Source organism: Herpailurus yagouaroundi, unplaced genomic scaffold (assembly GCF_014898765.1).
Source record: "Herpailurus yagouaroundi ecotype Mexico unplaced genomic scaffold, PumYag 180, whole genome shotgun sequence".
Lineage (NCBI taxonomy): Eukaryota > Metazoa > Chordata > Mammalia > Carnivora > Felidae > Herpailurus > Herpailurus yagouaroundi.
In genome coordinates, this window is record NW_024412411.1 from 12,370,031 (window position 1) to 12,383,048 (window position 13,018).

A 13,018-nucleotide genomic window follows, 5' to 3' on the forward strand; every position below is an offset into this window, starting at 1 on the left:
TTGGAAATATCATCCTGATTGATACCTTGCTTACAGAGTACCCAGCAGCTTTACCAGGTGAGTAAAGAAAGTCACTTCCTGGTCAGTGCAGGAACCTTGAGAAGAGAATTCACCCAAATATATAGGTATTGCAGGTGAAGTCTGACCGCAAGTATTTGGCTTGGCTTCTGGCCTTGAGATGCTGTTAAAAGTTCAATCTGGAAATCCTGATGAGTAGTTGCAGCAAAGGAGATCTTAAAGAGCCTACAGAGTCAACTGCACTTATGTAAATAATCAGGCCAAATTTTTTTGTTTTGTTTTTTGTTTTTAAATTAAACTTACTTTACAATACAATTAGTGTCAATTTGGCTATGAAGGTGATTACAGAAAGAAAGACACACCTGTGTCTAATACCTGTGTATTAGATTTTAATATTATTCATCAAACTGGAGTAGAGCCTGATTGCCTCTAGTTTCCTCTAATGACTGGCTACAACTGTCTAAACTAGTATTTTCAATTTTTCTCCTACCTTTCTGACTTGGAATCATGTTAAGAACTAAAACTTTTCTTTTCCCTGAAACCCTACAAACTAAACTTCAGAAAAATCACACTAGCTCACACCTAGAGACAACCTTCATGCCTGTCATTCTATGGGTCACTCAAAAGATCAGAGACAGTTGAACTATAAATGAAAATCCGTCAGACTCACTGCTTGCTCTCAGTCTGAAAATGCTTCCAGCCTGACAACTAGAAGTCATGACTACCTTTCGTTGTTTTCTTTTGTTCTGACAGAACCAAAACACCCAATTACTTATTTAATACCTGATTACTTAAACCACAAGCCTAGCTTTGAGAATATCCCTACCTCATAGCCTTCTGAAATGAGTTTAACTGAGCTGATCTATTGTCTGATCTATTGTACTAGGTGATCTGTTGTACAGACTGGTTCAATGAGACAGAACAATCTACCAGTGCTCAACTTTCATGTGTGAAACTTCAGGGAAGTTTCCTTCAAGTGCCAAGGGCAGACTGCCCCAAGACAGGTGATTTTGGCATGAATATTACTTTGAGTTAAAAGCAGTCAAACCTAGCAGATTAGGAAAAGCTTCGTACTCCCATTCAACTGCCTAAATTTACATTTACATAACGGACAGCCTATATACCAGGAACACAACTATTAGTGGAGATTCCTCTTTACCTAAGATATCTAGTATTTGCATAACAGCAACTTTTATTTTCCAAACATCTCCTCTCACCTTCCTGCCAATGGCCGTCCTTCTCTATGTATCCTCAGACCCCTAAACCCCTTTCCTTAGCTCAGGATGTCATATAAGCCTTATGTTGCTTGAATGTCTTTGGAATTTCATGTCTGTTTTCTCCTGTTAATCTGTCTGATGTCAACTGCAAAGGACATTCTTCCTCCCTGATAATACCGTAGAAAAGAACAACAAAATAGTGGTAACTGAGAGTAGCACTAATGCTTTAAGTTTTGATCGTATTTTTTAGTTAAACTGAGACTTAACAAAGGGGGTGAACTGTTAAACTGAGATGGTGTCACTCAGGCCTAGTCTGAAAACCAGGGCTTAATGGCTAATCTAATTGTAGTTTAACTGGTCCAAACTGGTCAGTCAGGAATTTTCCCATTAGTTATAGTGGGTCTGCCACACAGCCCTCTCCCTTTCCTCAAAGTGTAATCTGCGTAAGACTTCTTGTTTTTTACCCTTAAGAGAAAGTGACCTTGCCTGGAACAATCCTTTTCTTTCGCTAGTAACTTTCTTGTCCCACCTTCCCTCTACTTGCTAGATAAGAGGATGCTCAAATCATTCAAAAACAAAAAAAAACCCCAAACAATTAGAGGGCACCTGGGTGGTTTAGTCAGTTAGAAGTCTGACTTTGGCTCAGGCCATGATCTTGCAGTTTGTGAATTCAAGCCCTGCATCAGACTCTCTGTTCCTCCCCCACCTGTGCTCTCTCTTGAAATAAACTTGAAAACAAAACAATTAGATCTTCAGATGTACCCCACTGATTTTTGTTTTTTAACAAAATATGGAATTACCTTACCTGCAAGGTAACGGATAGTCTCAAGCTTGTTAGACTCCATCAGTGTTTTTAAAGAAGCAATTTCAGTGTCAATTTTATTACAGGTCTCTGAAATAATACTTCTGGTTTTGGTATCCTGCAGTAAATAAGAATGAGAAAATTTTGTCCATATGACATAAATATTTACATTAGAAACCCTTACTTATGGGCTGTGTATTGCAAAAATTTTAATGGTGATAAAAAAAACATTACATGAACATTATAAACTGACAAAAATTCCTTCTATTTTTAATATTTGGAGATTATTTATTAGGATTATCACATTTTGAGTACATTCTATTAAAAGCCTCATAGGAAGAAATTTGAGACCTAAGAGGGAAAAATTTTAGTCCTAGAACTTAAATTCCTTAGGATATCACAGTTAAAACTTTCAATTGTGTAAAAGAAAAAAACTCAACCAGATTTACAATGCGAACTGGCAGAAATGCTTGCTGGGTAAAAACAAATGCTATGTGTAGAGGGGTTAAGGGGTAGAAGAGCTCAGAAATTAGCCCTGAGAGAATTTGTTGATTTCCTTGTTCATCTCCTCTATCCTGACAAGAAGTAAGAGAATATAACAGAATACATGGAAAGGCAAATGAGACCCTCCCTTCTATTTAAGAACGAGGTCTCTTCTGTTAGAATGTAGACCCAATGGCTTTTATTAAGATGATGGCTGAGTAAAAAAGCTACATTTCACTCAAACCATAGAGATTAAGCTAAGCAATGATTACCATTTAGCATTAGGAGAAAGTAAATAGTAGTGGAGTATGGAGTTTAGAATCCGGGCTCACATTCCAGCTCCACCATTTATTAGCTGTGTGACCTTAACTTCCGTGTGTCTCATTTTCCAAACTGGTAAAATGAGAAAAAAGAGGGCCTACTTCAGAGGCTGATAAGGAGAATTAATAGAAGTAAAGCAGGTAGAACTATCTGATGTATAGTAAGCACTCAATAAATATTCACTATTTTAAAACTTTAAAGATAATTTCATTGAACCTGTGCCCTCATTTAAATGTGAATCCAGGTCTTCCAAAAAATAGTTTTTTTCTATATAAAAATAAGCTGGCGGGGGGAGCAGGGTGTGCACCTGGGTGGCTTTGTCAGTTAAGCACCTGATTCTTGATTTGGGCTCAGCTCATGATCTCATGGTTTGTGGGTTTGAGCCCTACGTTGGGCTTAGTGCTTGGAATATTTTTCTTCCTCTCTGCCCCTCCCCTGCAGGTGCCTTCTCTGTCTCCCTCAAAATAAATAAATGTAAAAAAAAAAAAAAAAGAAAAAAAAAAAGCTCAGATACAACACATAAAATACATGAGTGGTATAAAAGAGAATTTTTACATACTAGCTTACATTTTTGGTAAATTCTGTGGTTGCTTCCATAAGCTTCTTTTCTTGATCTGTAAACTAAAGGATATGACAAATCAGAAGGTTAAAAAAAAAAAAAAGACTAGAAGGAATTAATAAGTTGCCAAGAAAGTATATTTAGAAGCACATTACCATATCAGTTACTCTGCTCCTTTCTAGGTTGATGTCCAGTTTATTGTCTGCTCTGATCTGACTGGTTTCATTCTTTACAGAAAATCAAAATATTAAAAAAGCAATCTCATAATGTTTGTTCTTAAATTAATAAAATATTTTAAAGTGAGAAAAGTAAAACTTACTATCAGTTGCTGCTTAACTTGTTCCAATTCAGTTTTCATTTTCTAGGTATAGGAAAAAATCACATGCAATTGCCATTAAGCCAAAAGCCCATAGCATGATTTATTCAACAAATCTGAAACCTTGCATTAGCAAAAACTGGATGATCTACAGATTTCTAATGAAGCACTAAAAGTAGACCAAAAAGGAAAGTAGTATTTCATCATATTCAGAAAATTCTTATGAACAAAACAGTAAAAAATGTATTCTAGTTAGTTTTAAACCATGACTGATATTTGAAATTTAAAAATATTTAAAATTAAAAAAAATTAAAACTCCAAATGAATTACAGAAGCAGTTTTCTCTTAACTCACAAAAATTACTGCAGATTCATATAAAATGGCACATTGCTTTAAATTTTGAGAACATCATATTGAGCTATATTAGAAATTTTATATATAATATGAAACATTTTATATATAAAGATTTCCCCTTACATTTGACTTTTACATGTGTAAGATACAACTCTTATTCTTTGGTCTAGACTATGATTGATACATAGAAAGATTAATTATAGGTTAAACATCTAGCATACTTTGATCAAAAAACTTGTTGAGGGGCGCCTGGGTGGCGCAGTCGGTTAAGCGTCCGACTTCAGCCAGGTCACGATCTCGCGGTCCGTGAGTTCGAGCCCCACGTCAGGCTCTGGGCTGATGGCTCAGAGCCTGGAGCCTGTTTCCGATTCTGTGTCTCCCTCTCTCTCTGCCCCTCCCCTGTTCATGCTCTGTCTCTCTCTGTCCCAAAAATAAATAAAAGTTGAAAGAAAAAAAAATTAAAAAAAAAAAAAAAACTTGTTGAAAGTTACTGAATGACCACATAAAATCATTACTTGGTCCTATTAGAACACATGTGAAATCAGTTATTTTATTAGTAATAAAACTAGTATCACCTGGTTCTCTGCTCTCAGATTTGCAAATTCACTTTTCTCTAGGATGACCATGTCTTTCCTGATGGAGTCCAAATGAGCCATTAGTTGTTGTACTGTTATTTCCTGGAAAGCAAAATTGAAATAACCTAGTGATATATGGAATGCTTTCACCTTACACAGAATTGTTTTCATGGAATATAAGAATCTGTTGTTATGGTACAAGGTGTAATGTTGCTTGGCTAACTAAACAAAACCATATGAAACCTATATATAAAAATGAAAAGGAGGTTCCAGTCCAAGGTTGTGACACAGGAGGACCCTGAACTCACCTCCTCCATGGATACACCAAATCTATACCTATTTATAAAGCATTTCCTCCTGAAGGACACCTCAGGGCTAACCGGCCAGCTTCTGCACAACAAAAAATATACCACAAAGAGAAAGGCAAGAGAGACAGAAGCACAGTAATGAAGGGAATCCCTAATCCTGACACTGAGAACTGCAGACACTGAGAACTGCAGTAAGAGGGACAGTACTGAATGACCATGAGCAGATTCATCTGCCCTGAGATAAAGAAAAAATGCTGAGGTTTAAAAGGGCAACTAGAATATAAAAGATCCAGCCCTCGAACTCTTCCAGAGAGTGCTGCTGGGACTCTCTAGTTCTGAGGGGCTGGTGAGCATCACTGTTTACATTCCCCTTCCATTTTTAGAGCACAGACAGGAGTAGGGTCTGGGCACCATAGCCAGCCTACCACTTCAGCAAACACTAGGCCCCCAGCCCAAACCAGCACAGTGTCATGGCCCCAGCGTGGAGACACCAGAATACCCCTGGTCAGTGTTCACAACAGCTCACTTTCCGAGGTGAGGCAGGTACAAAGCACCCCAGAACACTCCAGGATCCCAGCACTTAAACTCCAGATGATGTGGCATGACACCCCCAGCTCAGAGCATCCTGTTACCTTTCCAAATTAGCTCGTGGCTAATTTGACTCCAGACAACTCATCAGGGCACACTCTGTGGAGTGTGTCCAGCGATCCAGTGGTCCATACCCTGCAGCAGCTGCAGCAACCTGACCAGGGTGTGTCTTGGGCTTGCACTTACCCCTGCTTTGCGCTCATTTCAGCACCAGGTACTCTCTTATGGTGCCGTCTATGCAGAGAGCCCCCGGACCACCCTGGCTCATGCTCACTTCAGCTTAAGCTGTCCTGCCAGGGCACTAATTCCACAGAGAGTCACAAGACCTCCCAGATTGGAACCTTTTCAGTTTCAGTTATCTTACCAGGGTATGTTCCATGGCAAGAACACTGGGCTTGCCCCCCAAATGATACCCTTTATAGCACCAGTTGTCCTGCCTGGGGGCCCTCTGCACTGAGAGCCTTGGGAACCTCCAGCTTGCCCCCACTTCAACTTCAGCTGTCTGGCCAGGATGCACCTCTATGTGGAAAGCCCGAAGACAGTTCTGGCCTGTACCCACTTTGGCTCTGGCCATCCCACCAAAGTGTCCCTAACATGAAGTGCCCCAACACCCATGACAGCCACATATTCAGAAAGCCAGCTAATGTCACCAGACACATATTCTCCACAGGGGATGACTTGACTATACACAAGATCATCCTACTTTGAAAAGGTAGCTGTTGTGTGTAACTCACAAAGTAAAGCAAGAGGAAGAGACAAAAGAATTTGCTTCAAACAAATGAACAAAGCCTAAACCTCAGAAACAGAACTAAATAAAATGGAAATAAGTATGCCTGATAAATACTTCAAAATTATGGACATAAAGATGCCCACTGGACTGGACAGCAGAGTGCATAAACTTGGTGAGAACTTGAACAAAGAGATAGCATATAAAAAAGAACCAAGTTGGGGCACCTGGGTGGCTCAGTCGGTTGAGCGTCCAACTTTGGCTCAGGTCATGATCTCGCGGTCCGTGAGTTCGAGCCCCGCGTCAGGCTCGGGGCTGATGGCTCAGAGCCTGGAGCCTGCTTCCGATTTTGTGTCTCCCTCTCTCTCTGCCCCTCCCCCGTTCATGCTCTATCTCTCTCTGTCTCAAAAATAAATAAATGTTAAAAAAAAAAAAAAAAAGAACCAAGTTGAAGAACACAATAAATGAAAAATAAACTGGAGGGAATCAACAGATTAGAGAATGGAAAAGAACAGATTAATGATATGGAAAAGAGGGTAATGGAAAGCACCCAAGCTGAACAGTAAAAAGAAAAAAAACACAGGGATAGGTTAAGGACTCTCTTAGACAAAATCAAGCAAGAACATCTGCATTATAGAGGTCCCAGAAGGAGAAAAGACACGGGGTGCGGGGGGAGGCAGAAAACTTATTTAAGGAAATGATAGTTGAAAACCTCCCTTATCTCTGAGAAGAAAACAGGTATCTAGGTTCGATAAGTGCAGAAGTACCAAACAAGATGAAGCCAAGGAGGTCCACACAGTAAGTAATAATTAAAATACCAAAGATTAAAGATAAAGAGAGAAGTTTAAAACCAGAAAGAGAGAAGCAATGAGTTACATACAAGGAAACCCCATAAAACCATGGGCTGATTTCCCTGCAGAAATTATACAGGCCAGAGGAAGGAGTTAAGATGGCAGAGAAGTATAGAGACCCTGAGCTTGTCTCATCTCTGAAACACAGCTAGATCAACACCAAACCATTTTGAACACCTAGGAAATTGATCTGAGGATTTATGCAACAATCCGTATAACCTGAGCCACAGAACTCGGCAGATACATGGTGTGCAGAGGTGACTGGGGGAGAGAAAAGCCACAGAGGGTAGGGAGCTGTTTTTGTGGAGAGAAGACTAAGAAAAAATAAAGGGGTAGAGTGTGGTACATCAGGATTGTGCACAAGAAAAGCACTTGCCCTGAAAGTAGTTTGAGAGAGAAAGAGTGAAAATACTCGCAGGGGACTGAACAAGAAATCTGTTCCCCAAAACCATTGACAGGGATAAAGGAAAGGGCTTCAATACCACCAGGATTCTATACACAGTGGAGCGCAGAGTCTGAAGATTCAGAGCCCCGTGCCTGGTGGTGCTCTGGTGAGGAAGTAGGGAGAATCCCCAGGAGCAGGCAGTGGGGTTTGAGGGGTCCATATGCCACATAGGGAAAAGTGGTTCCCCTGCATGGAGTGCATTTGGTAGACACCATACGGCCTCCTGGTGGGCAAAGGTCCCAGAGGACCCCAGAGAGCAGCCATGTTTGCTGGTATTGGGACAAAGATGCCAGAGTGCTGTGAAACCTGGCGCCAACTGTGTGTTACGGACTGCCATAATCTCTGAACCTCTGCCACCGTATGACCACACAAACATTTTCTGGGGCAAGCTGGCTTCCGGCCAATGCTCAGTGAGACCCTCCCCCAGAGAGTCGGTGGGGGTTTCCAAAGTGTGGGGTTTTGAAACACAACCCCATCTGAGATAAATCTCAAGAAGGAGGTTTGTCTCACAGGCAGACAGCTTAGACAGACAGGGTAGAGGCAGGGAGTGAACAAGACCTGAGACAAAGGAGCGGTGCTTGACTATGGGTTGGTGAGATTGCGAAGTTCCTGAGCCAGAGATTAGGGAGCTGGGTGAAGTCAATTCCACCTCAACCGCACATACACAGGTACACAAACACACAGATCCAGCCCAGCAAGCTAAGCAGCACCATCTAGTGGAGAACGGAGCTGTTACACCAAGCCCTGCCCAACTGTGCCCTCCAAGCCATCCCCTAGAAGACCAGCACAAATCACTCCATCTGCTTAGTATATGGACTATGGAGTGCTTCATAGTTTCAGTTCTAGGGGAAAGTGGATATAAATTCTTTTGGGTTTCATTCTATTTGCTGGCTCATTTATTTGCTCATTTTCTTTACTTCGGTTTTCTTTTATCTCTTGAATACAGAGAAAAAACTTATTTATTTACACTTCCCCCCCCTCCTTTCCTTTTCCTTTATTTTCTACATTCTATAAAGTTTCTTTCAACAAGGAGATTAAAACAAACCTAGGATCTGGCTTCCTTTGACTTTGTTTTGTTTATAATTTTTATTTTTTATTTTATTAATTTTTATCCTTCCTCCAAAATGAAAAAAACAAAGGAATTCACCCCAAAAGAAAGAATGGGAAGAAATGACAGCCAGGGATTTAGTCAACACAGACATAAGTAAGATGTCTGTACTAGAATTTAAAACCACGATAATAAGAATACTAACTCAGGTTGAAAAAAGCAAAGACACCATAGAATACATTTCTACAGAGATAAAAAAATAAAATCTAGTTAGGCCAAAATTAAAAATGCTATAACCGAGATGCAATCTTCAATGGATGCCACAATGGCAACGATGGACAAAGCAGAACAGCGAATCGGCAATATAGATGGTAAAATTATGGAGAATAATGAAGTAGATAAAGAGTGAAACAAAGTAGATAAAAAAAAGAGTGAAACAAAGCAAAAGATCACAATACAAGACTTAGAGAACTCAGTGATTCATTAAAAAGGAATAACATCTAAACCATAGGAGTCCCAGAAGATGAAGAGAGAGCAAAAGGGACAGAAGGTTTATATGAGCAAATTATAGAGGAAAACTTGCCTAATCTGGGGAAGCACACAGACATCAAAACCCAGGAAGCACAGACAACTCCCATTAGATTCAACAAAAACCCATCACCAAGGCATATCATACTCAAATTCACAAAATACACAAGACAAGGAAAGAATTATGAAAACAGCAAGGGGGAAAAACATCCTTAATCTATAAGGGAAGACAGATCAGGTTCACAGCAGACCTATCCACAGAAACTTGACAGGCCAGAAAGGAATGGCAGGATATATTCAACATGCTGAATTGGAAAAACATGCAGCCACGAATTCTTTATCCAGCAAGACTATCATTCAAAACAGCAGGAGAGAGAAATAATTTCCCAAACAAAAACTAAAGGTGTCCATGACCATTAAACCAGTCCTGCAAGAAATTTTAAGGGGGACACTTTGAGTGGAAAAAAGACAAAGAAGACCAGAAGCAACAAAGACTAGAAAGGACCACAGAACATCACCAGAAACACCAACTCTACAGGCAACACAATAGCACTAAATGATTATCTTTCAGTACTCACTCTAAATGTCAATGCACTAAATGCTCCAATCAAAAGATGTATGAGAATGAATAAGAAAACAAGACCCATCTATATGCTGCTTACAAGAGACTCATTTTAGACATAAAGACACCTTCAGATTGAAAATAAGGGGATGGAGAACTGTCTATACTGCTAATGGTCATCAAAAAAAAGCTGCAGTAGCCATACTTCTATCAGACAATCTAGATTTTATTTTAATGTGTTTTAATGTTTATTTATTTTTAAGAGAGCATGACTGGGGGAGGGGCAGAGAGCGAGAGGGAGACAGAATCTGAAGCAGGCTCCAGGCTCTGAGCCGTCAGCACAGAGCCCGATGTGAGGCTCAAACTCATGAACTGCAAGATCGTGACCTGAGCTGAAGTCAGATGCTTAACTGAATGAGCCACCCAGGTGCCCCCGGACAAACTATATTTTAAACCAAAAGAGTGTAACAAGAGATGAAGGGCATTATATCATAATAAAGGGGTTCTATCCACAAGAAGATATAACAATTGTATTTATTTATGCCCTCAATGTGGAGGCACCCAAATATATAAAGTAATCACAAACATAAACTAATTGATAATAATACTATAATCGTAGGGGACTTCAATATCCCACTGACAACAATGGACAGATCATATAGGCAGAAAATCAACAAGGAAACAATGGCTTTGAGTGACACACTGGACCAGATGAAATTAACAGATATATTCAGAACATTTCATTGTAAAACAACAGAATACACATTTTTCTGGAGTGCACATGGGACATTCTCCAGAATAGATCACATCCTGGATCATAAATCAGCCCTCAACAAGTACACAAAGATCAAGATCATACCTAGTATATTTTCAGACCACATCACTATGAAACTGGAAATCATCCACAAGAAAAAATTTGAAAAGACCATGAATACTTGGAGATTAAAGAACATCCTACTAAGGAATGAATGGGTTAACCAAGAAGTTAAAGAGGAAATTAAAAAGTAAATGAAAGTGAATGAAAATGAAAACATGACTGCCCAAAACCTCTGGGATGCAGCAAAGGCAGTCATAAAAGGGAAGTATATAGCAATCCAGGCCTTCCTAAAGAGGGAAGCAAGGTCTCAAATACACAATCTTATGCCTAAAGGAACTGGAAAAGGAAGAGCAAATAAAGCCAAAAACCAGCAGAAGAGAAATAATAAGATTAGAGCAGAAATCAAGGATATTAAAACAAAACAAAACAAAACAAAACAAAACAAAACAAAACAGGTCAACGAAACCAGGAGCTGGTTCTTTGAAACATTTAACAAAATTGTTAATCTAGCCAGATGGATCAAAAAGAAAAAGGAAAGGACCCAAATAAGTAAAATCATGAATGAAAGTAGAGAAATCACACCAACAGCAGAGAAATATAAACAATATTAAGAGAATTTTATGAGCAATTATATGCCAACAAATTGGGCAATCTGGAAGAAATGGACAAATTCCTAAGAACATATAAATTACCAAAACTGAAACAGGAAGAAACAAAAATTTTTTAACAGATCCATACCCAGTAAAGAAATGGAATCGGCAATCAAAAATCTCCCAACAAACAGAAGTCCAGGGCCGGATGGCTTCCCAGGGGAATCTACCAAACATTTAAAGAAGAGTTAACACCTATTCTTTTGAAGCTGTTCCAAAAATACAAATGGAAGGAAAACTTCCAAACTCATTCTATGAAGCCAGTTTTACCTTGATTCCAAAACCAGACAAAGATCCCACTAAGGAGAAATACAGACCAATTTCTCTGATGAACATGTATACAAAAATTCAACAAAATACTAGCAAACAGGATCTAACAATACATTAAAAGAACTATTTACCACCATCAAGTGGAATTCATTCCTGGGATGCAGGGCTGGTTCAATATCTGCACGTGAATCAATGTGATACATCATATTGATACAAGAAAGGTTAAAAACCACATGATCTCAACAGATGCAGAAAAAGCATCTGACAAAATACAGCATCCTTTCTTGATTAAAACTCTTAAGAAAGTAGGGATAGAAGGAACATACCTCAAGATCATAAACACCATATACAAAAGACCCATTGCTAATATCATCCTCAATGGGAAAAAACTAAGAGCTTTCCCTCTATAGTCAGGAACACGTCAAGAATGTCCACTCTCACCACTGTTATCCAACATAGTGCTGGAAGTCCGGCCTCAGCAATCAGACAACACAAATAAATAAAAAGCATCCAACTCAGCAAGGAGGAAGTCAGACTTTTGCTCTTCGCAGATGACGTAATACTCTATGTGGAAAACCTGAAAGACTCCACCAAAAAACCCCCAAAATATATAATCCAGTGAAGAGATGGGCAAAAGGCATGAACACTTTTCAAGGGAAGTCATCCAGATGACTAACAGACATATGAAAAGATGCTCAGCCTCATGTAAAACTGATACATGAATTCAGCAAAATAACAGAAATAGGTTGTATTTCTATATACCAATAATGAAACAACTTACAACTGTAGTAAGAACCATAAGACACCTAACCAAAAAAGTGAAAGATCTATACACTGAAAACTATAGAAAGCTTATGAAATGGAAAAACTTTCCATGCTCATGGATTGGAAAATCAAATATTGTTAAAATGTCTATACTACCCAAAGCAATCTACACATTCAATGCAATCCCTATCAAAGTAACACCAGCCTTATTCACAGAGCTAGAAAAAATAATCCTAAAATTTGTATGGAACCAGAAAAGACCCCGAATAGCCAAAGCAATCCTGGAAAAGAAAACCAAAGCTAGAGGCATCACAATTCCGGACATCAAGCTGTATTACAAAGCTGTAATCATCAAGACAGTATAGTACTGGCACAAGAACAGACCCACAGATCAATGGAACAGAAAAGAGAATCCAGAAATGGACCCACAAACGTATGGCCAACTAATCTTTGACAAAGCAGCGAAGAATATCCAATGGAAAAAAGTCTCTTTAGCAAATGGTGCTGGGAAAACTGGACAGTGACATGTAGAAGAATGAACCTGGACCACTCTCTTATACCATACACAAAAATAAACTCAAAATGGATGAAAAGACCTAAACATAAGACACGAAGCCATCAAAATCCTAGAGGAGAGAACAGGCAACAACGTCTTTGACCTCAGCTGCAGCAACCTCTTACTTGACCTATCTCTAGAGGCAAAGGTAAACAAAAACAAAAATGAACTATTGGGAGCTCATCAAAATAAAAAGATTCTGCACAGTGAAGGAAACAATAAGCAAAACTAAAAAGCAACCAATGGAATGGGAGAAGA

At 39.2% G+C, this 13,018-nt stretch overlaps 1 protein-coding gene across 3 annotated transcripts in view; it reads right to left on the reverse strand.

Moving 5' to 3' along the window:
- The window catches only part of CCDC90B (coiled-coil domain containing 90B), a 48,767-nt gene that overhangs the window by 17,422 nt on the left and 18,327 nt on the right, over nucleotides 1–13,018 (reverse strand). For 2 of the 3 annotated variants that reach the window (XM_040489506.1, XM_040489504.1), the window contains exons 4-8: nucleotides 4,646–4,747; nucleotides 3,720–3,761; nucleotides 3,556–3,627; nucleotides 3,409–3,462; nucleotides 2,041–2,155 (exon numbers count right to left, since the gene is read on the reverse strand). In XM_040489506.1, coding sequence (XP_040345440.1) covers nucleotides 2,041–2,155; nucleotides 3,409–3,462; nucleotides 3,556–3,627; nucleotides 3,720–3,761; nucleotides 4,646–4,747 — 385 coding nt within the window. The remainder of the gene's footprint in view (nucleotides 1–2,040; nucleotides 2,156–3,408; nucleotides 3,463–3,555; nucleotides 3,628–3,719; nucleotides 3,762–4,645; nucleotides 4,748–13,018) is intronic. The other variant, XM_040489507.1, reaches the window with a different exon arrangement.